The sequence below is a fragment of the Tinamus guttatus genome, unplaced genomic scaffold (genome assembly GCF_059628265.1).
Source record: "Tinamus guttatus ecotype Peru unplaced genomic scaffold, ASM5962826v1 Tinamus_guttatus_pri_ptg000213l, whole genome shotgun sequence".
Classification (NCBI taxonomy): Eukaryota; Metazoa; Chordata; class Aves; order Tinamiformes; family Tinamidae; genus Tinamus; species Tinamus guttatus.
Genome location: NW_028288747.1, coordinates 3,419,981 through 3,444,632, shown reverse-complemented (window position 1 = coordinate 3,444,632; position 24,652 = coordinate 3,419,981). Strand labels below are relative to the sequence as shown.

Here is a 24,652-nt window from a genome sequence, read left to right as displayed (position 1 = left end):
TGCAAATGCGCACGAAAACTAATGCAACTGTTTCAGGAGAGCACAGATTATTCAAAACCACTCAGTGTTCTCATTTGTCAGGGAATTAAATATTTATCTTATTTTGTGAGAGAGAGAGAGAGAGAGAGAAATCATTTCGTTTTTTTTCCTCCTCCTACCAGACATAAGAACACTTCTTTCTGCTTGCATTATTTGCAAATATCTAAAGGAGAAAACAGGGAGTTCTAACTTGTAACAAGTTATTTATGGACATCAGGAAAGACCTCGTAATTTGTATACTGCAGAGGGTCATTTTTTTTTGTAGGAGGATAATTTCAGATGAAAACCATCTTTTTGATAAGGGAGTAAATGATAATACTACTTAATTGACCTCAAACAGTGTGTTCATGGCTGACAAGCATGCTACTATTAATGATTTTGTGTTATAGTAATAATAAGAATCTATGTAAGTATCAAAATACTATTTTAGATTACATTTTAAGAACAATACAGAGAGCATTTCCTGTTCCATCTGCCCCCAGCAAACAACTATAACTGATCTAAACCTCTTTAAGGGCTAGGTTTGTACACCTAGGACAAAATTATCTGTGTGAAGATAATTCTTTGTGGGAAAAACAATTATCTTTGTGAGCAAAAAACATACTCATTTTATCTTCATCCTACGGGGATAAATTAATTACCTTCATATTGAGTCTAAACATTCAGCCTACTCCACCGAGTCTCCTCTATTCAGTTTTGCTTTACACCCAAGTCCTTTGTTATTCTTAAAGTCTCTTTAAATAAACATATTGATTTGCTGGCTGCAATGAAACTGACAATTTCAGGAAGTGTCACCCAGATTTTGAGGCTGGCATTGATTGGGGTGTGCATGGACAGCCACTATCAATTATTTCTGCTTGATTTATATATGATTCCCCAGAAAGACAGAATGATGATCCTCAGAGAGGTCGGCGACGCGCATATGGAGCACGCACTTGTGAGTGATTTGGGTGCCTAAAGAGAAACCAGAAACGCAACCAAAAACTCTGTACTGACCACAGCATATCAAAACATTTCCAACATGCTGCATCCTGTTTACTTTGGATTATAGGAAAGGAGGAGAGCTAATACCAGTGATCCTGTTTCAAGAGGGTGCAGCTCTCCACTGTAGCTACCAAGAGGGTGTCAAACTCAATCTACCTGAAGGCTGTCTCAAAACACAGCAAAGATGTAGCAGGTAGAGATGAGCAGTTAAATCACGAAACCCTTTCCTACAAATGTCATGGATATTGAAAGCTTCCATGGATTTAAAAGTGACTAGACATATTCCTAGGAAAAAAAAATAAATCTATCAAAGGTGACAGCACCTTTGTCTCAGAAAGTCCTTCAGCCTCAGAATGCTGGAGGCCAATAACTTATTCTAGGAAACGTCACAAGTCTCACACGCTGTTATATTAATTCACATATCTGCTAATGGCCACTATTACTTAGTGACAGACAGAACACTGGGCTAGACGGGCCTTTGATGAGACCCAGCATGGGCCTTCGTGTTCTGCTATCACGCTCCTGTGACACTCGGAGCTCTGGGAATCAGCTGTCGCACCCAATGACAGGATGCAGTGAAGCCAGGAATCATTGCCCGCTGATCCTGGTTTACCAACGAGACCTGCGTCAGGACTAGCTAGAAGGCTTCGGGGAGGCAGGGAAACCATGAACAGATATATGCCAGCATCTTATTTCTCTAGATGCTCTTTTAATTTAATAGCTTATTTTCTTTATATAAGGTAATTTGGTAAAATACATGATTTACCATACAGGTTATGACTGTGATTAGGCCTTTGCATTGTTGGAAAAAGGCCTAACCTGTGGCAAGATATTTATTTTCCAGGCACAGGAAACACAGTCACAAAAAAAACCCAAGCTGCTCAAATGAACATTACACACACACTCAATTTCAGGCATATAAACCAGACATGACAGGGTTCAGGCCATGAGGACATTCTGATAAACCTTGTGCCTTACACAATCCTCAGGAGCCCTTCAAATTTATTCAACAGAGATGCCATTTAACTTACTAATAAAAGTGGGGATGCTTAATTTTTCAAGGTACCAAGTGTCAATGGCTCATAAAGAAAAAAATCTAACTATATTCCAGGCAAAAACTTAACAAGAGAGCTTCACTGACACCCCAGGAACAATATATCCAAAGAGTCACAGAAACTACAGCTGTACTAGCAGGATCCTTGTATGCTTCTTTCTGTTGTATTACACTTAAACATGAACAAGTTTGATTCTCATCAGCACTTGGATAGTAGGAATCCAACAAAAAGGAATCTGTGTAATACAGATGCCAGGAAATAGATATAGCTATCTCATTTTACAGAGTTTTTGGATAGAGGGGACCCCCATTTCAATCTTTTAGCAGGATAAGGGATCATTTTTCATCTACTTACCGACTTGCACAACCTCTCATATAAATGCAGTTCAGATCAGCTTCTTCAGTTTTATTTATTCTTGCCACACATGTATTCCCCTCGCTCCTGTTATTACTGTTATCATTGGGATTGCATTTGTATTCCAAGCCCCTATTTCCAATGGCTGATAACTTTCTGAATCAATTTTCTTTGAGCTAGAATTTCTCATGCTTGTTGCCAGCCTAAGGGTGACTTTTCATATGTGAGAGTCTAACGAAAATCCATTTATTCATTTTTATGAGGATCAAATTTTTAAATAAACACAAGTGCATTTTCGGCATTTAATGAATTGTTTTTAGTTGAATTGAAACTAAACTAGAAATTAAAGCTAGCATAACAGTCTGCAGTTTCAGTGCTGTGAAACTCCTTTGCTTGACCCTAACTTTTCTCCTTCGGCTTGCAACAATTTCAAATCAGTGTGTGACAGTAGTTGCTAAATAGGTGACAGAATTAGGAATATTATCAAGTTCTAAATCTTTTAAAATTATGCTAAAACAAAGAATAAAATGTATTCATATAGTGCAACAGCATACCAATCAAAATCAAAATATATAAAGAAACTGAATGTTGTATTTATCAGTTTACAATTACAGCTGAGCATTGTGCGTAATGGGCCAACTCAGTTCATTCTGCCTATATCATTAGGCTACTATTCTGAGAGCTAAGTTCAGGACAAAAAAAAAATCTTAAAAAAAAGGTAAGATGTTGCATAATTCTCTAAATAGGGTAAAACGCTATTGCATGAGCTTAATTCCCTTTTCAAGTGGAACAATGGTTAGGAACCACAACTTGGAAAAATACTGAGCTGAAGCAAGTTTAAACTTGGATGGTCTTAAACCCTAAAAATAAAATCTAAATACAATTGATCCAAAAATACCATCTCTGGTAATGATTCCTCCCTTTCTCCTGCCATCCAGACTATTCATTCTTTTATACTTTAACGGAAGCCTTTTCTATGACTTCTGATAAAAAGTGTGTCTTTGTTACTATACAAATGCATGATCATATACAATAAAAAGTCTCTTTAGAAACCTTCTAAGGGGCGGAGCAGAATAAATCCTCTGCGATACTTCAGAAAAGAATTTTAGGACAATATGATGCCTAATGAAAACGGACACTTTTACAAGCCTACTTCACTGTACCCATATAGACACATATTTCTTTTTTTTATCTTGCATGTATGTATTTACTAGAACACCAAGCTGCAAATACTGTAGCATTTGCTTGTAGAATGAACTGAAACTTTTTTTTAAAAAAAATTCTTCTTGTTTGGAAATTTGGCAAATACAACCTTTACCAGGCATAATCGCATACACAGCTGACCAGAATATAATAATTAGTTTAGATTTTTAAATATGTCTGTATGTATATCCCAGAAAAAAAGGAAATAAATTCTGCATGAAGCAACTCTGTTTCTAAAGCACTACTATTGCTCACAGAACTCAGAAGAATTTCATAATGAAATCCGTAAACGATAAACTCTTTCCCACATTATACATTTTAGATCACTCACAGTAATATAAATACTTTGTACATTGCATGTGATCAATAAAGTGCAAAAAAAATTATCAACAATAATAAAGCTGAAATCTTGAGAAATAAAAAAACATGCAAAAGACATAAGCTCATGGTCTTCAATATTGTTTCCTACTTTTAATGCAAATAGGTCTCACCTGAGTATGTGAAGGTGGTAAGCCTTTTCGGCCATATACTCCAATCAGTGCATCCTTCTGAAGAGATATATTGAATTTTAGAAATTGTGGCTGATCGATGAAGAGTTGTGATCTCCAGAAAATTCCAGGGGGAACTTCTTGTATTGCTCTTCGGCCTATATCAAGTTCTCCAGAATCTATAGTGTTGTTTTCTTGTGCAAATCCTCCTACTTTTCCTGACAGGTTAAAATAATAAGAGATCAAAAATTAGTATTCCCTTCTTGCTCAGTTATCCTTAATATGAATTAGACTCATCTTAGATAAAGATCCCAGGGAATTCACTGATTTAGAACAAACAAAGCAAAGATATAACACAAATATCTACTAAGTAAAAACAATACAACAAGTATTTGTTGTAAAAGTATTTGTTGTAAAACAATATACAAGTATTAAGTATTAAGGAGAGTGTTTTAGGACGTATTCTTACCACTTTTTTTAAAGTGCATTTTAAAATACAGGGTCATCCTGCATGTATGGTGTGTACATACATCTCACAACACATAAGATAAAGGGAAATGCAATAAGAGATTTCAAGAATATTAGCCACAAACATACTCAGTCAAGGGGAATGTTATATATTGCCTGTTCTCCATGAAATATTAGAGCATCTATACAATACCAACAATGTCTACATCTTTGGTTCCCTGCTTTTTGTGGTTGAGCTCCACAAAAGGGTGGTATTTCTTGTTCCACTGGATCCTTATCTTTATGCCTTTCTCTCCTGCATTTTAGAGCCTCTGCCCCAAGCTTGATACCATTCCCTTGTCCACACTGTCTCCCGAATAAAATGAATAATAACCTGTAAGAATCTGATATTTTCACTCTTTTCTATACCATGAATAGGTACAGGCTCTGAAGGCCAATTGTTAGAAATAAGAACATAATGCTGAAGGGAATTAATAGTAATTTGTTATCAAGCATTAGCACAATTACTACTTAGCCGTAGCAGCTCAGTGATGTTGGTTTGGAAAAGCCCAGAAGAAGTGAAGATGATGAACATGTAGAGGATTTTTTTTTTCCTTTTTTTAAATAAATGCAGCAGGTCAGAGTGGTTGAGCCCGCAATGGTAAGCGAGCAAGGCACTGCTGTACCCGAGGCATAGCACAAGTCGCTGGCAGCTTGGGGATCTCTGCAGTGTTCTTGCTTGTACAGCACTGCAAATCTGCCAGAGCTTACAGACGTACCTCAAAGCTCATCAGCACACAGACTGTGCCTTAGTCGTGGTGGTGTCTTCTCCTTGCCAGATTGGAGGGAACAGAGCTACCAGGACGGAGGCACTAACGAAAGTGGTCTGCACAAATCCAGAGTCACATTTTGAGATGGCTTGGAAGAGTCATCCACCTCTGCTGAGGCCAAGGACAGGTCGGATGTCCAGGCACCCAACCATGCTGTGTTGTGGACACCTACATTTTTGGCAGCTGGTGCCAGGATCAAACCCTACTTTGATTGAACGGACCCAATGCTATCAAACTTAGTCTAGAGGTAAAGATTTTAATAACAACTTGTTTACCAACATGTACCAACTTTAAAGCATGCAAACAACACTGCATTTGACCACCTTGCATATCAAGATGAGCCTTGATTGAAGGACTGAAGCCATATAAAGAAAAAACAGAGCTGTAGTCACAATCGCAGAGCCCACTAGGCTCTTGCCAATTTATTTTCCTTTTTTCAGCAGTTGGTCTAGTTGTGAGGATTGAACTAAGCCCTTCTGGATGTGCTCAGCATGTTCCAGTGATGCTAACTTGCTAAACAATTGCCAACATTCTCTTGCTGCCCTGTCTGTTATGATTAAATTCTACATTATTCATCATTTGATGGAACAAACTGACACAATCTTTTTGCGAACATTTAGAATACAACAACGAACAAACAAAAAGATTAAAATCTGAAATGCCAGGTGAGGTCACAGATTGATCTTCACTACTTTTTGTGCATCCAAGATGAACAGAAACTGCTTCTGAATTAAGAGTAGCACTACGAAGAGGCCTTGAGTGGGGCTCATATCATATCATCCTCATAGCTATGTCACAGTAGCATTGCAGTCACTGGAAATCTCACAGCATCCTCTGACTGATCAATGTTCTGCTTTCAAAAGACAGTGAAATATCTGATCTTGGACAAAGATTTTTTTTTTGTGCATTTCAGGATGAGTCTCATCCGTTTATAATTTTGGGTTTAACCTTTCACAATATTTATGTTATTCTAGAAGATGGCATTGTTTCAGTTCCCTTAAACATTTGTTTCTTACCATGTCCTTCAAATTTAAGGCATGTTTTGTCATACAGTTCACTCACTGATGACTGATAATCGCTGAACAATAAACACTTATTTGCTTCATCGATCTGCGACTTCCCCTATTTCTACATTTGAAATGAAAAGCGAAGACCTCTGACTGTGGAAAGATGAGCTGGACAGCTTGAAGAGACCGACCTCATCAAACATATATTTTGCCCAGCTCCATCAGAAGTGCCTATCCTTGGGTTTTAAACAATTATCCTTAAGAGAAAATGATCTCACCTGGTCTCCTTTACTTCACCAGATGAGAGGCAGTATTCCCTTTTAACCACATGCCTCTAACATCACACTCACTCTCTCAAAATCCTCACTAGTTTTTGTCATTCTAATAACAGGGCTTCATCTATTATTCTCTTTCCACACTGTTTTGCAAAAGGCTTATGAAATATTTTAGTAATTTCATCAGTTCCTTCTTACCCTCTAAAATCTTGCAAGATTTTATAGAATCATAGAATCATTATAGCTGGAAAAGACCTTCAAGATCATTGAGTCTAACAGCCTTAAGTCAAAATACAAAAATAAGTCACATTTATTCACATAATTCCACAATGATGCAGCTTTCCAAATATGAAAACAATTTTAAAATACCTAACCTCTTGAATATTTTCTTTTCACCATGCTTCTACTCTTCCCCTGCCAAATCCTCCTTTCACAACCCCTCCCCAAAAGGAAAAAACAAACAAACAAAACCCCACAAAACATTAATACTTACAGGTAAATAAACTTATACCATGATTTGTACCTACATTCCTGCCTTATTTACTATTTAATTTATAAAACACAATTTTACTCTATTGCATATTAGTCAATATATACAATTATATACTTATGATACAGGTGATGCAATGCATGATAGCTAATGTATAAGATAATCTGTTGTATTTGCTATTTGTAAGTTCTGCTCTACTGAGGCTAGGGTGGACAAGATCCTGAACAAAACAATTATTTATAAAAATATTTAACAGAAAAACAGAAGAAACATAATAATACAAAGATACCACTATAATTACATGAAACCAAGCTCTCCCCTGATATTTACAAACATTCTGGAGGTTAATACACAAAATATTGGGTGATGAACTAAATATCTTTAATAAAGAATAAAAATGAATGAATAATCAAAACACAGAAGTGCTTAACTATAACTGCTGTATGATGTCACAGATAATATCATTTTCCTTCCTTCACAGGCAGCACTAATTAGACTATTAGGTTGCAAGGCTGGATTTACAGACAATCAATAGCATATTCTCCCATTCCACTGCATAACCTTGGATTCACATCTTTTCCTGTGAGGCATTTGTTATACATTCCTCTGCAACAACTATGGGCAATAAACTTAACATTCTTGCTAAATGTCATTATTATTGCATGCCAAATAAAATCAAAATCATCCTTAAAAACACACCTTTTCTGAAGAAAAATCAATAGAACATCTAATTAAGAAGCTATTATACATTTAATTAACGTGATCTACATGATAAACAAAACAAAAAGCTCAATACATATCAGGTTCAGTAGATGCTTTTTAATGAAAATAAAAGGGCTAACTTATCTCAGAAGGTGCACTAAGTAAGCCTAAAGAAGTGTTCCTTTCCCCAGTCTCTTTCTTTCTCCTGCCTTACATTTAAAAATAAATCTGTTAATTAAAAATAGGTTATTATAAGGTATTTCTGAATTGCAAATTAATTTTATATCGGAGAATCACAGAATCATTATGGTTGGAAAAGCCCCTCGAGATCACTGAGTCCAACCGTAAGCGTATCACTACCATGCTTGTCAAAACACGTCCCTAAGTGCCTCCTCCACACGTTTCTCAAACACTGCCAGGGACGGTGCCAGGGAGAATGACCACTTCCCTGGGCAGCCTGTTCCAATGCTTGACTACTCTTTCCGTGTAGAAATTCTTCCTAAGGTTCAACCTGAACCTCCCCGGCGCAACTTGAGGCCATTTTCTCTTGTCCTATCGACAGTTACTCTGGAGAAGAGATCGACCCCTGGCTTCACTACAGCCTCCTTTCAGGTCACTGTAGAGAGCTGTAGGGTCTCCCCTGAACCTCCTCTTCTCCAGACTATCTCCCTCAGCCGCTCCTCGTAAGGTCTCTGCTCCAGCCCCTTCACCATCTTCGTTGCCTTTCTCCGGACTCCCTCCAGCACCTCAACGTCCTTCTTGTAGCACGGGGCCCAAAACTGAACACACTATTTGAGGTGCGGCCTCACCAGCGCCCGGTACAGGAGGACAATCACTTGCCTGGTCCTGCTGGCTACACTGTTCCTGATACAGCCAGGAGGCTGTTGGCCTTCATGGCCACCTAGGCACACTGCTGCCTCATGTTCAGCTGCCTGTCAACCAGCACCCCCAGTTCCTTTTCAGCCACACAGCTCTCCAACCACTCTGCCCCAAGCCTATAGAGCTGCATGGGGTTGTTGTGACCGAAGTGCAGGACCTGGCACCTGGCCTTGTTGAACCTCGTATGGTTGGCCCCAGCACATTGATCCAGCCTGTTCAGATCCCTCTGCGGAGCCTTCCTACCCTCAGGCAGATCAACTCCTCCTTCCAGCTTGGTGTCCTCTGCAAATTTGCTGTGGGTGCACTCAATCCCCTCACCCAGACTATCGATAAGGATATTAAAGAGGACTGGTCCCAACACTGACCCCTGAGGAACACTGCTCGTGACCGGTCACCAGATGGATTTTACTCCATTCACTGCCACTCCCTGGGCCCAGGCATCCAGCCAGTTCTTCACCCAGCAAAGGGTACATCTGTCTAAGCCATGAGCTGCCAGCTTCTCCAGGAGAAGGCAATGGAATATGTACATGACATATAACATTTATATTTATATACATTTATATATGACATATATGTATATACACATATACATGTCATGTACATGTCACATACATATACACATTTATAATAATATATACATATACACATTTATATATGACATATACAATACAGACAGTACCATATGGTACGTGACCAACTGTTAAAACACAGTGGCTAACCAAATTTTCAGGTTGCTGTGTTTTAAACCTGACTGTCTCTTCTACTCCTGCTTATAAAACCTATTGAAGTACTCATGCACCTCAAACAGGTGTTTGATTAAACCTGGCTTATAAAGTGCTTTGGACAACTTCAACTGAAACGCCCTATAAAATTCTCCATATCAATATAAAATACATATTCTCAGGCAGCCCCGAATCATGCCTCACTAGGTAAGCAGGGAATATGTTTCCAGTAGTTTGCTGTTCATACAGACAGAAGCACTGGGAGGCAAAAATAAATCCACAAAAGAAACAAAAAACCTTGGAAAATCTTGTTCAGAGATTCAAGCTTCATTTAACAAATAACTTGCATTTAAGGATGATTTCACATGCTTTTCTTGTCAAACTTATGATTAGCTGATTCTAGGTAAACCACAGCTGAATATTTTTGCACAGTTCATAAGGATGCCTTTTAAAGCTTCCCTTTGCTACTTCATCACTCAAAATATCTGTACGTTTGAAAGGCAAATGAGTGCCTGGGATCTAAGCCTCTAAGCTTCTGAAGTGGATTATGATTTTATGACCAAAGAAGGCCCAGGACTAGTCAAAGTTTAGACTGGAAGCTGTGCTATGCCTTGTTGATTCTTCCTTTGAGCTTCAGTAATAAGTACAAAAGCTCAGGGCCCTCCTACTTGAATTTCATATCTAGTCGTCATACTTCCCTTTCCACTTAAATTTCCTTTAAAATGTATATTCTCTAGTCTGTCCTTCAGTATTGATGTAAGCTGACAAATGACCACTGGCTTGGTTGTTAACAGAGGATTAGAATAGCCCTGCTTTATTTTACAGTATTTATGGACATTAGGAAGGAAAACCAAGATTTGATATTATGTTTTTTTTTTCCTATTATATTTAAGGCAAAGTATAACAGGCCAAAAGATAGCAGGATCATCAGCTGTCACTGTATTCATTAGCCACGCACCATCTTCTTTCTATTCATTCAGAACGAGTAAGAACATGAAAAGAGAACATCTGAGTGCAAGAAAAAGACATCAGAGAAACAGAAATGAAAACAGAAAAGGGGGCCTGCTGAACAAGTTTCATATGCTTAATAAGATGAGAGAATGAAGGAACAGTGCTATATCATTTCGCTAACTTGGAGTTGTAATAACTTGAAAATTTTTCAAGATATCAAATGCTGGCAGAAGCTTCCTCCTCCTCAGTGGTAAGGAGGTCAACTGTACCTTGTGAAAAGGAAAATGGATTTTTGTGTAATGAAGCAAATACCGCATTCATCAACCATTTAAATCAAGTTTTCCATTCAAAAACTATTGATTTTAAAGCCTCTGCTAGCTGAAAGTGCTCAGGCTCTTAAAGGTTTGGAAGATCTTAAAGGGCAACACGGAAAAAGGTCGATAAAAATAATCCTTTTATGTGGTTTGTATTTTAAAAGCTCCTACAACAAAAATTAATAAAGTTTTTTTTTGACTTTATATATTGGTTGGATGATTCAGACTCAATGTTATATGTTAGACACTTGGAGCAAACAACTGAATATATTACACATGACCTATCATGTTTCAGTGAAACAAAGAACAGAAAAATAAAAAAGAAAACTTCATCTGTAGGAAAAACACAAGGTGATCACGCCGTAGGAAGCAACTTGATTACAAGTTGTCTTCTAAATGTAGCAGAGGAGCTTCAAATACTGCAAATGATGCTGAAAAGCGTTTTCCAGTGCCAGTGCTTTAGAAAAAGAGTTCATGTTCCTCTGTTATAGAATCACAGAATGGTTAAGGTTGGAAGGGACCTCTAGAGGTCATCTACTCCAACCCCCTTGCTCAAGCAGGGACACCTAGAGCACGTGGCAAAGGGTCGTATCCAGGCGAGTTTGGAAGATCTCCAAAGAAGAAGACAGACAAAGATTTTGTTTGAAAACTATCCAGAGACAATTGAGACTCCAAAGCTTCATTTTTTATCTGGCCTGGTGTTATAAAATAGCTTGTTCTGGCTGGACTTCATGCACGTCCCAGCCTGGTGGTTTCTGTAGAGTGGGACCTGGCCACCAGCACCACGAGGCAACGCTCCTCGAGGCAGTCCTAGTCTCTGGGCACACCACAACAGCTGTTAAGTTATCAAGGATTTCAGGATTAGCGGAGGTTTTGCTTTTTCTTTGGTTTTGTTCACCTGGTCAATGTGAATTCCTGTGAGGAATTCTGGTCAGAGTATTGGCAGCCAGCTTTGCCAAAAATACTGACATCAGCCCCCACTGAGAATTCATCACCTCCTTCACCCATAAGGCAGAAGGAACAGCGTGCTTCTTTCCATTTGAAATACAACTCCCTTGTGGTATCTGCAGGTCTACCTGAAACCATTACTGCTTACAAAAGCTCATTTTTTTCCATTGAATTCCCAAACTTTTAAAGGCAAAGTGTTAAGATACAATGATATAAATAAAACACAAAGATAGGAAATGCTAAAAAAATAAGAAATGAAATTGGTGTCTGTTTCCCTTACCATTTTCTCCAGCAGGTACTGTTACAGGATGTGTTGGCACAGTATCAGAATTCACTTTTCCATTCTCAAATGTATCATTTTCAGTTTGCTGCAGCTGCCAGTTGAGGCCAAACAGATGCATTGCTGGTGGTAAAGGATACAGGTTATTTGACGCTCTTAACCGCAACAACAAATCACACAAATAATGGCTTTCCACACTTTGCAGGAGAACAGCAAGTCATACATTAAAAAATTAAATTACAGGAGCAAGCACTCACAGACTAATAGTTCAACTTAGCAATGGCACCAAGCAATTACCACGACAGTCCTTTAATGATACAGTGCTTTCGGTGAATGCCATTGACAAACAACTCACCACTCTTACGCTGAGTCTTGTGCCAGTCCCAAATCAATGTTTAAAAGGACAGGTGGTAATTATGGCCTTTTCTCTCTCTCTTTTTTTTTTTTTTTTTCCGCCATTTTTGATCCTACTAGAGAGAGGTATCATTTAACCAAGCTCCTAAATGACCTACCAAAATAACTGATTTCACCAGCCAGCCGATGGATCTGTTGATTAGCCATAGAGGTTAAACAAACGATGCAGGAGGAGAGGATGGTGCTGTGGGTGGTACAGGGCTAAGACAGCAGTACTGCTACTCCTCTTTTCCCTGCCCTGCAGAACATGGCTAAGACCTTGGTAGAGCTCTGATGGGGAGGCCCTTGGCCACTGCGGTAACGGTGGCTGGATAACACGCAGGGAGGATTGCAAGGAACGTCATTCACCACCAGCTTGTGTGTTGGAAACACCAACAGCGAGTTAAAACCTTCGGCTGAGCTAACCATGGAGCCAATCTGCTTGTTCGTATTAGGGGGAACTACTCAGGGAACCTAGACAACACAGAGATTAATGAATGAACCCTTCAACTAACGCTTCAAAAGAAAAATACATGGAAAAAAAATCACCATAAGGCTATACTGTGATACACAGAGCACATGCAATTTCTTAGTATCTGTGGGCTGCTTCCCTTCTCTTCCAAATAATATGTCATACCAGCAGAAATGAATTTTATTGTAATTATTCTAACTTCATTTTGGTATAATATGGGTTTGCTGACTCTGCATCAGCAGTTTCCTGCAAAGCTGAAACGGTACAAAAATACACTCACAATTTTTTCTCTAATAATGCTTTTTTTCTTTTTTAAACTATCAGTGCAAAGTATAAGGAACATAATCCACTGCATCTCATTTCTTCTGCTCCTGTCCCCAACACAGATCACTGCTACAGGCAATATTACTCATTCCTTTAACCCTGATGACAAACTCTTCTTCATCCCATCCGGTTTCATCTTTGATCTTTCAGTCTCCGCGCCCTGACCCTGGACGGGATTCAGCAATCCTTACTTAGCACAAACTGATGCAGTGGAAGTTGAGCTGGGGAGGTAGGAAGCAGTGACAAATTAAGAGTCTCTCTGCCAGATCTTTGCCTAAAAACCCACCAGCAAAAACAGACAAACCAAAACACAACAAAGTCTTATTACCAAATGCTTCAGAGACTGAAACCTTCGCTATAGATGAAATATTCTCTTTGTTCCAAGTTTCTGACTCCACTATTACTGTTCTTTTGCAGAACTTAAATTGCCTGTCAAAGCGTGATAATGTAGAATGCTCCCTGACCCTAAAAATCTTATTTCTTTTCTCCCTTCCCACCTCTTGTTAAACCATAAATTTGACTACCACCATTTTGGAACATTGCCAGGACTCTACCTCAGCTGAAATTCTTATTTATATCTTAACCAGTGCTTCCCATTTGATGATCCCATCCCTTTTAATATATTCCATCAAAAGCCCTAGGGTCAAATTCTACTATCTGTTATACTAGTTCCCTTCACTGGCAGCAATGGAAGACTACAAGTATCTAAATATTTTATGATTCAAACTCTGTACATTTCTTGTCTTTAACTACGGAAGACTAAATTACCTCTCCTAACTTTGCAGGCTTCTTATCACTCAATATTTTACAGGGAAAAAAAAAAGTAAAAAGGCAGCCTTCACTCTGCCAGCTTCCTCCAGCAGTGCATCGCTCCAAACACGCACGCTCCGAATATCATCCCCTGCTCTCTCTGCTGGCACTGTGGACATGCCCTGCACTCTGCATGCTCTCCTGGGAGGTCAGGAAGGGAAGCTCTGATGTGACCTTTTAGCCATTCCCTCATAATTCAAAACAGCTGGAATCTGAAGCCTTCAAAGGCAAGCGGCATGGGATCTATACTGATCACATCTCAGAGAACCACAGGGATGACAAGGCGAGTGACAATTATCCCTCTCTTGTCCTCATGCGAATGTGGGTCCCACTGCAGCTGCTTGCCCAAGAGGTGAGTAAACAGTCCCATTCCTCAAAGGTGCTCTCTCGAATTTGGCGTTGTATTAGCTGTCAAGTTCAATACGCAATGTTTAATAGAAATGAGCAAGCTGATACACAGAGCAGTTTCACAGATTCGAATACTGGATTGTTTCTGAAGCAGGCCAAAGATGTTGCTTTAGAATTCTAATGACAATGCAAATCTTACAGTGTGTGCTGATACACTAAATAATTCAACTAAGTAATCTCTTTGAGGTAGCATTATGGAATTTAAAGAATTCTCATTTCACTACAAACATGAGGAAACAACATGAAAGGCTTAGGCCTATTCATACAGGAACAAAATATAAAGCACAATTTTTTTGGAGATGTGGAGCGTAACTTTAAGAGCATGGGTAAATTGATTGATTAGCTTAAGAGAAATTCTGGCATTATTTTGTCAATGTATAGCTCATGCTTCCTAGTTTCAGGTTAGAGCTGTCCTCTGCTCAGCCTGTCATCTAATCAAGGCAAACATTAAACTCTCCTCAGTGTGAGGAGGACACTGAGGAACCTATTAATAATAGTTGATGTCCCAGTGAGTCTGATTTTGCACTGCAATGGTTCAGACCAACCGTATGCTGAAAGTGAACCTCAGGAGGAGGGTCTAGGTGCTTCAAGTCAAAAGTTATGGACTAGAGATAGAAAGATGCAGGGAAATATTTTCCTGACTCTGGTGGTATAGATGCCAGTTTGGTTTCCTCAGGACTAGGAAAGGAGGAAGACTTTCTTCCATCTTTAAGATGAGGATATGAGCTGAATCTCTTCTCTGTTTTTGAAGAATTCTTTCTAGCATGTGCAGAGAAATATTCACTTCTTTTTACAAAGAATTTAATATACAAACCAGAATTAAATGGGGACTATGGTTTGCATCAGCTACTATTTTCACCCCAAATCTAACGTAGGGCATTATTTGGTTGTGGATTTGATGCTGTCAGGTCTGGTTTATTCCCAATTGGTTGTCATTTTTAGGTGTTAAATAATGACAACGAAGATTAACAGACCCTTACTAAAATGACTGCTCCTGAGTGTTTAATTAGGCTGTCAGACCGACGAGGGCGCTAACAGCGGAGTAACCGGCAGAGCTGGGTGCAGGGCCTGGCTGGGAGCGCTGCTTGGATCCAGCCGGGAGGCTCCCGGCCCGCGACGCTTGTGGCACAGAGCACAGCTGCTCCATCCACACAAGCCACAGCTGCAGGCAGCGGGGAATTCTCCGGTGACGGAAGCAAAGACGGGTCCTCACGGCTCTAAACGTGCCCACACACCCTTCCTCGCATTAAGACTGGCAAGATGGCTCCCAGCAGGGAGCAGAACAACGTTTTAATCAACGATGTTGATGACAACACCGGCCTATTCAAAAGTTTCAAAGCTCAGAGGAAAGAGGAGCATTTATACCTACAACAGCATCAACATTAACTCAGAATGTCTATCGTTTGTTACAGGCTATCAAGTAATCTTAACACCTACCACCATCCACTTCACTCTTTCTGAACCCGTTGAAACTACTTTGAAAAAGTTGGTTGATCCTACCTTTTATTCTCTCCGCACTGAAGGTCTAGGTATTTTAGTTTTTAATTAGACTAAAAGTCTTTCTTTCCACTCAGTAACTAAAATAGCAACTAAGTACACATTTCACCACACTTAAAAAAAATACCATATCTAGTTCACACTTTATAAAACATTTTACAATAATCTGCTTCAGGAAAAATAAGTTGTAGCTTATTAGGCCCTTTCATTCCTTTTAATGCTGCCAGTCCATTTGTTTTGTATGCTCATTTCTCAAGCTGGTATTTCTGCACTTTATGCATTCTCTTTGTAAGAAAGTTGTTCTTGAGCAAATACACCGTATTACCACTTCAAAACCCTCTTCAAGACTTTCTTCGCTAAGCCGAAAAGAAATCATTCCTTTTATTAGTAGGTGGTAGGAGAGATGGATAATTTATGTAACTATGTGACAGAACGAGCATTGTGAGAGTTAACAATTATCTGCTGCATTCTGCCTGGATAGAGCTCTCCCTTCACTATCCTGCTAACTGCTTGAAAGACCTCTTCTGCCAAAGTTAAAAGAGAATGGAGAAAGAACTCTTACAAAAGAATTGTAACAGAAAACCAATTTCCGGAGATGCTTTTCCACTCAGCAAATCCTGAGCTTGACTGGTTTTGTCTCCTCATCCATACAAATGGTAAGAGGAGGGGGTAGCTAATAGAAGGAATTAGGCAGACGTTAGCATCCGCCAGGGTCCAGAATGTAGCAGTCGTCAGGATTAAATAGGAATATCTTAAACAGAAAGCAAAGTCTGCACATAGATGTGAGTATGTACCAATGATGGAGATGATTAGTGGTATCAGGAGAAAGGAAGGACATTTCTTCCTTTGTAGGAAACAGCAGCAAATGCAGCGAGAAGGAGAAACCGAGAAGCCTGTGTATTGTTCAGGGCAACGCTTCAGTGACCTCTCCATCACTACTCAGCAGGATCCAGCACATCTCTTTTGAAGTGCTCCAAGTGACAGAAAGGTTCATATGAAAAACAAAGTGCGTGGCAAATACCTGATCAGCTATGCAAGCGAAAGCACTGAGCATGCAGCTGGTAACGATGAGCTTGCAAAACCGCACGCGTGTTGAGAGGCATCGTTTTATAAAGCAGCCACACAGGAACAGGATGGGGAGCCAGAGTACAAGCCTGAAATCTCCAAAGAAAATGTCAGCACAGGCTAGAAGTACCAGTAATTCAACGGCTGACATTTTGCATTTGGTAAATTTGTTTTTTGCTGTAAAAGATTTCTAAAAGGGAAAGTGCATTTCAGAGGAATGGGAATTTCACAGAAATCAGCATCTTTTACATAGAAAGGGGCAGAAACGCAGTTGCCTGAGTTGGGAGATAAGTTTGCAATATCCCCCAAACTCTTCTTATTATAATGAGAGAAGCAAAGCTAGTAATAAACAGTAAAAGGAGAAATACTGGGTACTGTGCAGCCTCAGGGTCCCTGCAGGTAAGGTCTGTGGGGTATGTCCTACATGGAGGAACAACTGAACACAGTGGGGAAAGTTAGAAGGAACCCAGCAACGCCTGCCCCTTCCTTCCTTTCTCCCAAGCATTTTCCAAGGGATGGGAATCAAGTCTTATTATTCCTGGAGGTGTGTTTAAAGATCAGCTTCCTGCCAGGATACTGTACTCATCCTCAACACTGGTACTGCTGTGAATTTCTGGGTGCTGGCACTTTCAAACGACGGTTTACAAAACTGCTTTCCTGGAATTAATAGCACAATATATATGCACACTTATACATAAGGTAAAGTGAGTATCATTTATACTTAGAGCCAATGCAAAAAGATTATAATTTAAACTAAGCAAATGGCAATTATTGCTCAATCTCCTTGAAGGATTATCTTCTAGTTCATCTCGCTGTTGGCAATACATTTTCAAATGAAATATTTGAACACTGAAGTGGCTTTTTAAATTATCTCCCACATATTTTTCTTGCAGCTATAATTAGAAGCTGAACCTATTTTGTTCTCAAGGACCTGGAGTGGACCAGGAGATGTGCAAATCAACTGTCACTGATTTGCATTCACTTGCTCTTTTCTAAGATAATAGGATGCCTTGGACATTGCTGCAGATCAAATAGTGAATTAAAAACAGCTAATTAAAATTTTAAATAAGTGAAATAAAGTTATAAAGACCAGTTTGTTATTTATTATTGCCTTTCCCAAATCAATAACAAAAAATCCAGTTATTTCTAAATTAAAAATAACTTGAAAGTGCATGCTTCTCAGCCTCTTCAAAAGGTTAACCAACAAGAAGCATCGTATGTTCGCAGGAGTTTCTGAGGTTTTATTGTGAATGTAAAACATTTTCAAAATAGCATTATATAAGAACTTGGTAATACCCATCAAGAACGCCATAGTAACTGAGAAAATGTGGTCTTTTTCCATTTACCCTGAACTGATGAATGAATTCACTGATTTTACTGTTTCACCTGCAAAAAAATCCAATCTTTATACCCTATTTCTCATTTTTATGGGAACTTTTAAATAAGAAATTTGCAAAAACATCACAAAAGTTGCCTAGAGAAAAACGAGCATTGAAGATGTATCACGTAACTATTATGGATCAACGTTCTTTGTCTGACCTCTAAGCAAAGATGCTTGTGATTAAAACACAGCTGCACTGAACTGTTGAGAAGGATGTGTGATAGCCTCTTTAACTATTTTTAGTACATTCACCAAAACATTGCATGTTTATCCCTCTGAAAACTTGTATAGCTAGACGTTTCATTTTAGCTGTCAAGCGAGCGGCTTTTCTATAACAATGGTCTAATTCTGTCAACAGCATTATGTGAAAACATGGAGAGCTCAACAGAGAATTCCTTACAGATTTCTCACAAGAGAAATCAGATTATTACTAAATAGCCATTTCTGAGTATGAGGCATCTATTATGCTATCTTTCATATTTAACCATTTAGTCTGATTATCATCTAGTGTGCCCTTTATATTATAAACTTTACTATTGACTAATACTGGGAAGAAAAAAACCCACAAACCCTGATTTATATTTTCCAAGAGTGGGTTAATACTGCAGAACAACTACCTTTCCATATGCCGCCAAGCATTTCTTTAGTCTCCTCTATCTTAATCTTTAACTCCTTCCCTTCCCCCCTACACTTATATTCTGGGGAAGGGCTGAGGCTCAGGTTTGTGCTTATCTATTTTCGATTGTTTTTCACAACTGCAATAAAAGTCTTGCCCATAGCCACATCCTTTCAATTGTCATCCTGATAGAACAGCAACGTTAAGAAAGGAAATGTCCGTGTGTTGTCTCAACATCCATTGGAACCGTCTTACTTATGCAGGTGCATCAGTGAAAAGGTGCAAACTTGGCCTTTCACAGTTTAAAAGCCTTATGTCACTTATTATCAGGAAAAAAAAAGAAACAGATCTCCCGTGAGATACAATAATAATAACAATAACGAAATGGCATTATATGATCATGGATAACCTATTTGCATGTTGATGGCAGAGAGAAGTGCAGTCTGATGAAAAGATTTGAGAAGCAAAGGAAAAAGAAACAGGGTCCAATTAATGTGATGTTCAAAGGACACACCGACATACATTTTATAGTATATAGTGAAATACTTGTGCTGCATATTTCTATCTCATAACTGGCTAAAAAAGATCAAAGCTTTTTATATTCCATATTAAGAGTGACAGAATATTACAGCAAACATGCAATAAGGAGAAATGTAATAAGGTTTAATAAAAGATGATAATAAGGTTTGATAAGAACTTTTGGACTGTCACCAGATATGCAATGTAAGATGAAAGCATCTGCATGTAGAGATTGTAGTGTGTTATTTGGAACCCCACAGAGCTAAACTGTGATTAGAACTACATATTTTTCCATAAATTAGCTTTTGTTTTGAATTTCCTGCTGAGATCATATGCAAGTTGATTGAATGTGCACGTCATTATATAGCTTTTCTAATCCTTTGCTGTTTGTTAGATTTCATGATATCATCATCATAACAGCCCACTTGCAGATCAAAGGTAGATGATTGAGGCCAAAACTAAATAAGCTATGACCTCTTTACAAAACTGCACAGTGATTTAGACATACACTTGGTAATAACCACTTACCTCCAGAACTGCTTGTTTGCGTAGATGTATTTCGTTCAGATCAATTTGCAAAAACAAGTAGTTTGCATTTAATTGCACATTAAAAAGAGAATGGGAGCATTCAGTTTGTCGTCTCAGAGGCTTTTTTAATGTAACTGCACCTGACCTCAACCTCTCCAGGAAAAACTCTAAAGCCATGTACTATGTACAACACTAACATTCCTGCGAAAAATCCTTGTTTAGAAACGTTTCAAGGTCTAAGTCAGCTCAGCGACTGCAATGATCCCCTTACTGAAACATCTCTGTTTTAGCCCAGTCCCTCCGGGGCCCAATCTGTATTAGCAGGATTCAAGACCAGAGACGGGAATAAGCAAGGGCAGGACTGGCTACCAGATGGAGCCTCCTTCGTGACATGGTCACTGGCAGGTTGTGTGTGTCCTGGCCGAGCACACAGCAACTGCCCTTCCTTCCTCCAGAGGCCTCCTCATGTGGGACGTGCCTTTTCCAAACTACTCCTGCGAGCCAGGATGCACCCTAAACACCTGGAAAATAATAAAAATAAGGAAACATAGAAAAAGCAGCTGATGAGTTATGAAAGCAACATATGCAGCACCGACAACCACACTGCCAGTTGTTCTAGGGCCGGTGGTTTGCAAGCCGATTTGTAAGACAGTCTGTTCTTTTCTTGGAGTTATGTAAGCCTTGAGAAAAACAAGTTGGGATTGCTGTCACATTTACTTTTTTTTTTTTTTCCAAGTAAAATCAGCCACAATATTGAACTCTCAGGTTCTGCAGGTGACATTTAAGTGTTAGTCTAAGTTTTAAGTAATACAGATAAAATTGATAGAGAAAATCATCTACTCTTGTTACCATAGGGAAAGACACTGGATCAGTAATAAAGATATGTATTTTAAAATTATCAACTACTTTTCTCTAGTTGAATTAAGAAGTAGAATTGTATCTCTGCTTTCCTTACTTGTCGATGCCAGCACATCATCACTTCCACAGCAGATTACTAACAGGAGAAACAGAAAAAAGTTGCCAGAATCTTGAAAGTAAGTTAAAATCCTAAAGACTGATCTTTTGGCAGCATGAAAAGATGTGGAATGACTCAAATCAGAGCCCACTGTCTAGCAAAACGCCTCAGTAAGAACTGCTGTGAAACCTGGCATTTTTGAAGATAAAAGACGTGAAGAACAGCAGAAGAGTTTGAGCCTTTCACAAGTGAAGACAAATTTATCGTACCAGGGCACTCTGAGTTACACAAACCTTCTGAAATTCAAGTAAATCAGCGGTTAGCAGAGGGTGTTAACTCCATGTAGTTGGCTGTTGTTTTACAGTTCAGTTTTTAATGAGTATTATTTGAATAATAATCTTACTCTTTCTGCACAATTATGTATTCACAATTAACAACCAGTGGAAACCTACATACCAGTTTCCTTATTTAAAGCCTAAATGAGAACGAGCTTGCTCATTCAAATAGCACATTTCAAATAGCTGATTTTTTCACAATACCTGAAAGAACTGAATTTCTCCTCCTATAGAGTTATTAAAAGTTATGATTTTGTGTGATCCTATTTCATCACCTTTAGACAAAACCAAATGTTCTTGGTTGGTTGGTTGGCTGATTTTACTATTGAAAAAGTGAGATTTTCAAATGTGATGGTCCATTTCACCTGTATAGTTGTAAAGCATTTGCTTTCCCCAGAATATAAAATTACAAATGCTGTTACAGAAGGTGACTCACAAGAGATAATATTTCTTTTTCTTTTCGCAAATGGAGTCTTCTGAAATGGCTGCCATGAGAAAAGGCTCTCCTAGCTAAAGGTTCCTGTCCTCTCCTGAAGACCCCTACATTTCACCCAAATTAAACACTGCAGTGGGGGAATTACACCTGGGTGAGGAGCACGTGTACTTGCAATCTCATTTGTAAGTGCAACATAAAATGATACTACTCACAGCACATTTGGATGACTGCATTTGACCTTCCTGAAAACACCTTCTCGACCTCCGAAGGCCACCGGGAGGCCTCCCAGGATGAGGGCCCCGCTGGCAGTGACACCGCGGCACCTCGCGGCTTCCCCCTGCGCCCGCCGCGCTGCCGGCACCGCCGAGCTGCACCGCGCTCCACGGGGCAAAAGCAGGAGGTGACGGGACCGCTGCCGAACACCTTGCGATAAATCTCCATTTGAATAGCAGCCTTTCTCAGAGCAGAGGTGTGGATGCTCCTTGACGGATTAACTTTTTTAATCCTTCGAAATCTTGTCAAGTCTCTTTTAACCTTCTGACTGCCAATTACATCTTCCTACATCCTTCTGCGTAAGGATTAACTTTCTCAATGAACGTTTTTTACTCCTAGTGCCACTGACAATAATAGCATGTGACATCCACAATGCCAATCAAATATTAATACTGCTGAAATAGTAAATATTGCATTATGCTTTCCACTTGGTTTGAAACACGGTAACAGGATCTTTGCTCAAAAACCATCAAGTAAAAGACATTACCCATAAGGGTGTTCTTGCTACAGGCAAAAAAAAAAGAATATTCTTTAACGTTTGCACTTCAAGATATAGATGCTGAACACATGTTTAATTTTAGCATGATTCGGTGGAAGATCTTAAAAATACTTCATCCTAGAATGACAAATACTCAACACAATAAAGACAGTGAAGCATACTGAATTCATTTTCTAATTAGTCATTCTCTGTCTTCCCCCAGTTTGGAAAGTATGTGGAAATATATCAGAAATCTTTTCACACTAAGGAGGCACTAAGGAGGACCAGCTCCTAAGCAACATCTCCTCTAAATGCTATTTAGCCTATGTGAACCTCGAATTAAAAAAACAAGAGTCAAGACTAAGGAATGCCAAGGAAAATACATTTATCTAGTGCTAGACATGGCTGAAAATGACTACAATGCAGAAAACCATGAATATACTACGTGTAATATCAAGCCTCACGTCAATGCCTAAGGACAGTCACATTTACACCTGAATATTGCCATTATCAGAAATGATTGAAAGGAAATGGGCTGAGCTGATATCCGTAAGGCATGGTCCACAAATAGCAAATTTCTGGCTTTTTTAGCTACATTTCTGGAGATTATGAAGTACTGAAATGGGAATAGTACTAGTGGTACTTCAAGCTTTGGACACTTTTCTAAGGTTCACTGAGGATGCTAAAATCCTTTAGCAATTTCAGGGAGTGAAATCTACCTACTAAGTAATTGTATTCTGGTGGATGCCCCACCTATATGGGGAATATAGGGCACAAAAACGCACACTGCAGGCCTGTGGGAAGAGATCCTATCTGGTATTTATCCTGGATATCTACCAGACACCGGCCTTGCACAGAAGCAAGACAGTGCTCCACAGCTCATCCACATCCTCATACTTCCTCCATGAAAACCTCTAATCTGGGAAAGGAAAAGGTGATGAGGAAAACAATCCCAAAGCCATCCTTAAAAAACCCAAAGAATCTTTAAGATGAGAAGCTGACCACAACACTGCAAGGACTGATGCAATTCCTTCACTTTCTGAGGCGCGGGCTGCCTTCGTGGCTCCAGATGCTTACGCAAAAACATGAGCAGCTCATGTGGCCCTCCTAAGCACTCGGTGCGACCACAACATACTAAAAAGCCATGCTTTGATATCTGAAAGGTGCTCTCAGAAAGGTCCCTTCATGGAAAGAAGTCTTCTTGCAGTAGATTTTTGGTGGAAGTTTGAGTATATTCTGTTATATGGATTTGGTGAACTGTAAAACCTCACGATGCTTTCTGCAAGTTGCCGTAAAAGACCATGAGGAAGGGCAAAATGTTTCTGATGCACTTTTTGAATCAGTGATATATGTACAGGTATTAGTCTACCTCAACACATCTAATATGATGTGATGAGAAATGGGCTGAGAGCATCAACCTGGAAAACTCTAAAAACCTGCCAAGTATGGCCAGGCAGAGAACATATTTCTATTCCACGCAGCCCTAGTCATACCTAAGGCATTAGAAAAACCAGGGGAAGCACACAGGAATGGGCATTTACATGCTAGAAATATAAAAGTTCCTGATAAAGTTCTCAGTGACAACAACATTAAAATATTCAAAATTAAATGCAGATCAAAAAGAAAAAAAAAGTTTCCATAACCACATAATGATTAATAGCAACTAAACTACATTCTCCCTCATGACTGTTAACAGGTATTGTAATGAAGCTCCATTTAAATGGCATTATTAATTAAGTTGTTTTCCTCATTCCTGGCAGTAATTGAGCTTTATAAACGGCAGAATAATGTTAACTTGGCATTGCAATCAAAGAGGCATATTATATTGTTCCTTATTGATAAAGTAAAATAGATTGCTTTTGATTACAGGTACCGTACACTTTGGCAAGTGCTTTCACAAAATGCAGTTAGGTAACTTTCATTATTTCACGTCCTCTACTTTTGGGGAGGGGGTTCTGCCCTCCTATGATTTCTGTCATTGACTCTGACAGGAAGGACACCTGGCGCCCTGCAACCTGCGACCTGATGTGATGCCAGCAGCTGCCACAGCAAACACCGAGTAACGTGGAAGAGCGGCAGAAAACAGGACCAGAAACAGCACCGGAGAGAGATGAAAAGCTAACCATGATTAAGCTAGAGAAAGAGACAATTCTATAATTTCTAAGGATTCATTAAACCTCATCTCAGGCACCTC

General features: G+C 39.1%; 1 protein-coding gene across 4 annotated transcripts in view; it reads right to left on the bottom strand.

Moving 5' to 3' along the window:
* Positions 1–24,652, bottom strand: part of TENM3 (teneurin transmembrane protein 3) — a 292,279-nt gene that overhangs the window by 80,114 nt on the left and 187,513 nt on the right. For all 4 annotated transcript variants that reach the window (XM_088524633.1, XM_088524634.1, XM_088524635.1 and 1 more), the window contains 2 exons: positions 11,969–12,091; positions 4,127–4,341 (listed from right to left, as the gene is read on the bottom strand). In XM_088524633.1, coding sequence (XP_088380759.1) covers positions 4,127–4,341; positions 11,969–12,091 — 338 coding nt within the window. The remainder of the gene's footprint in view (positions 1–4,126; positions 4,342–11,968; positions 12,092–24,652) is intronic.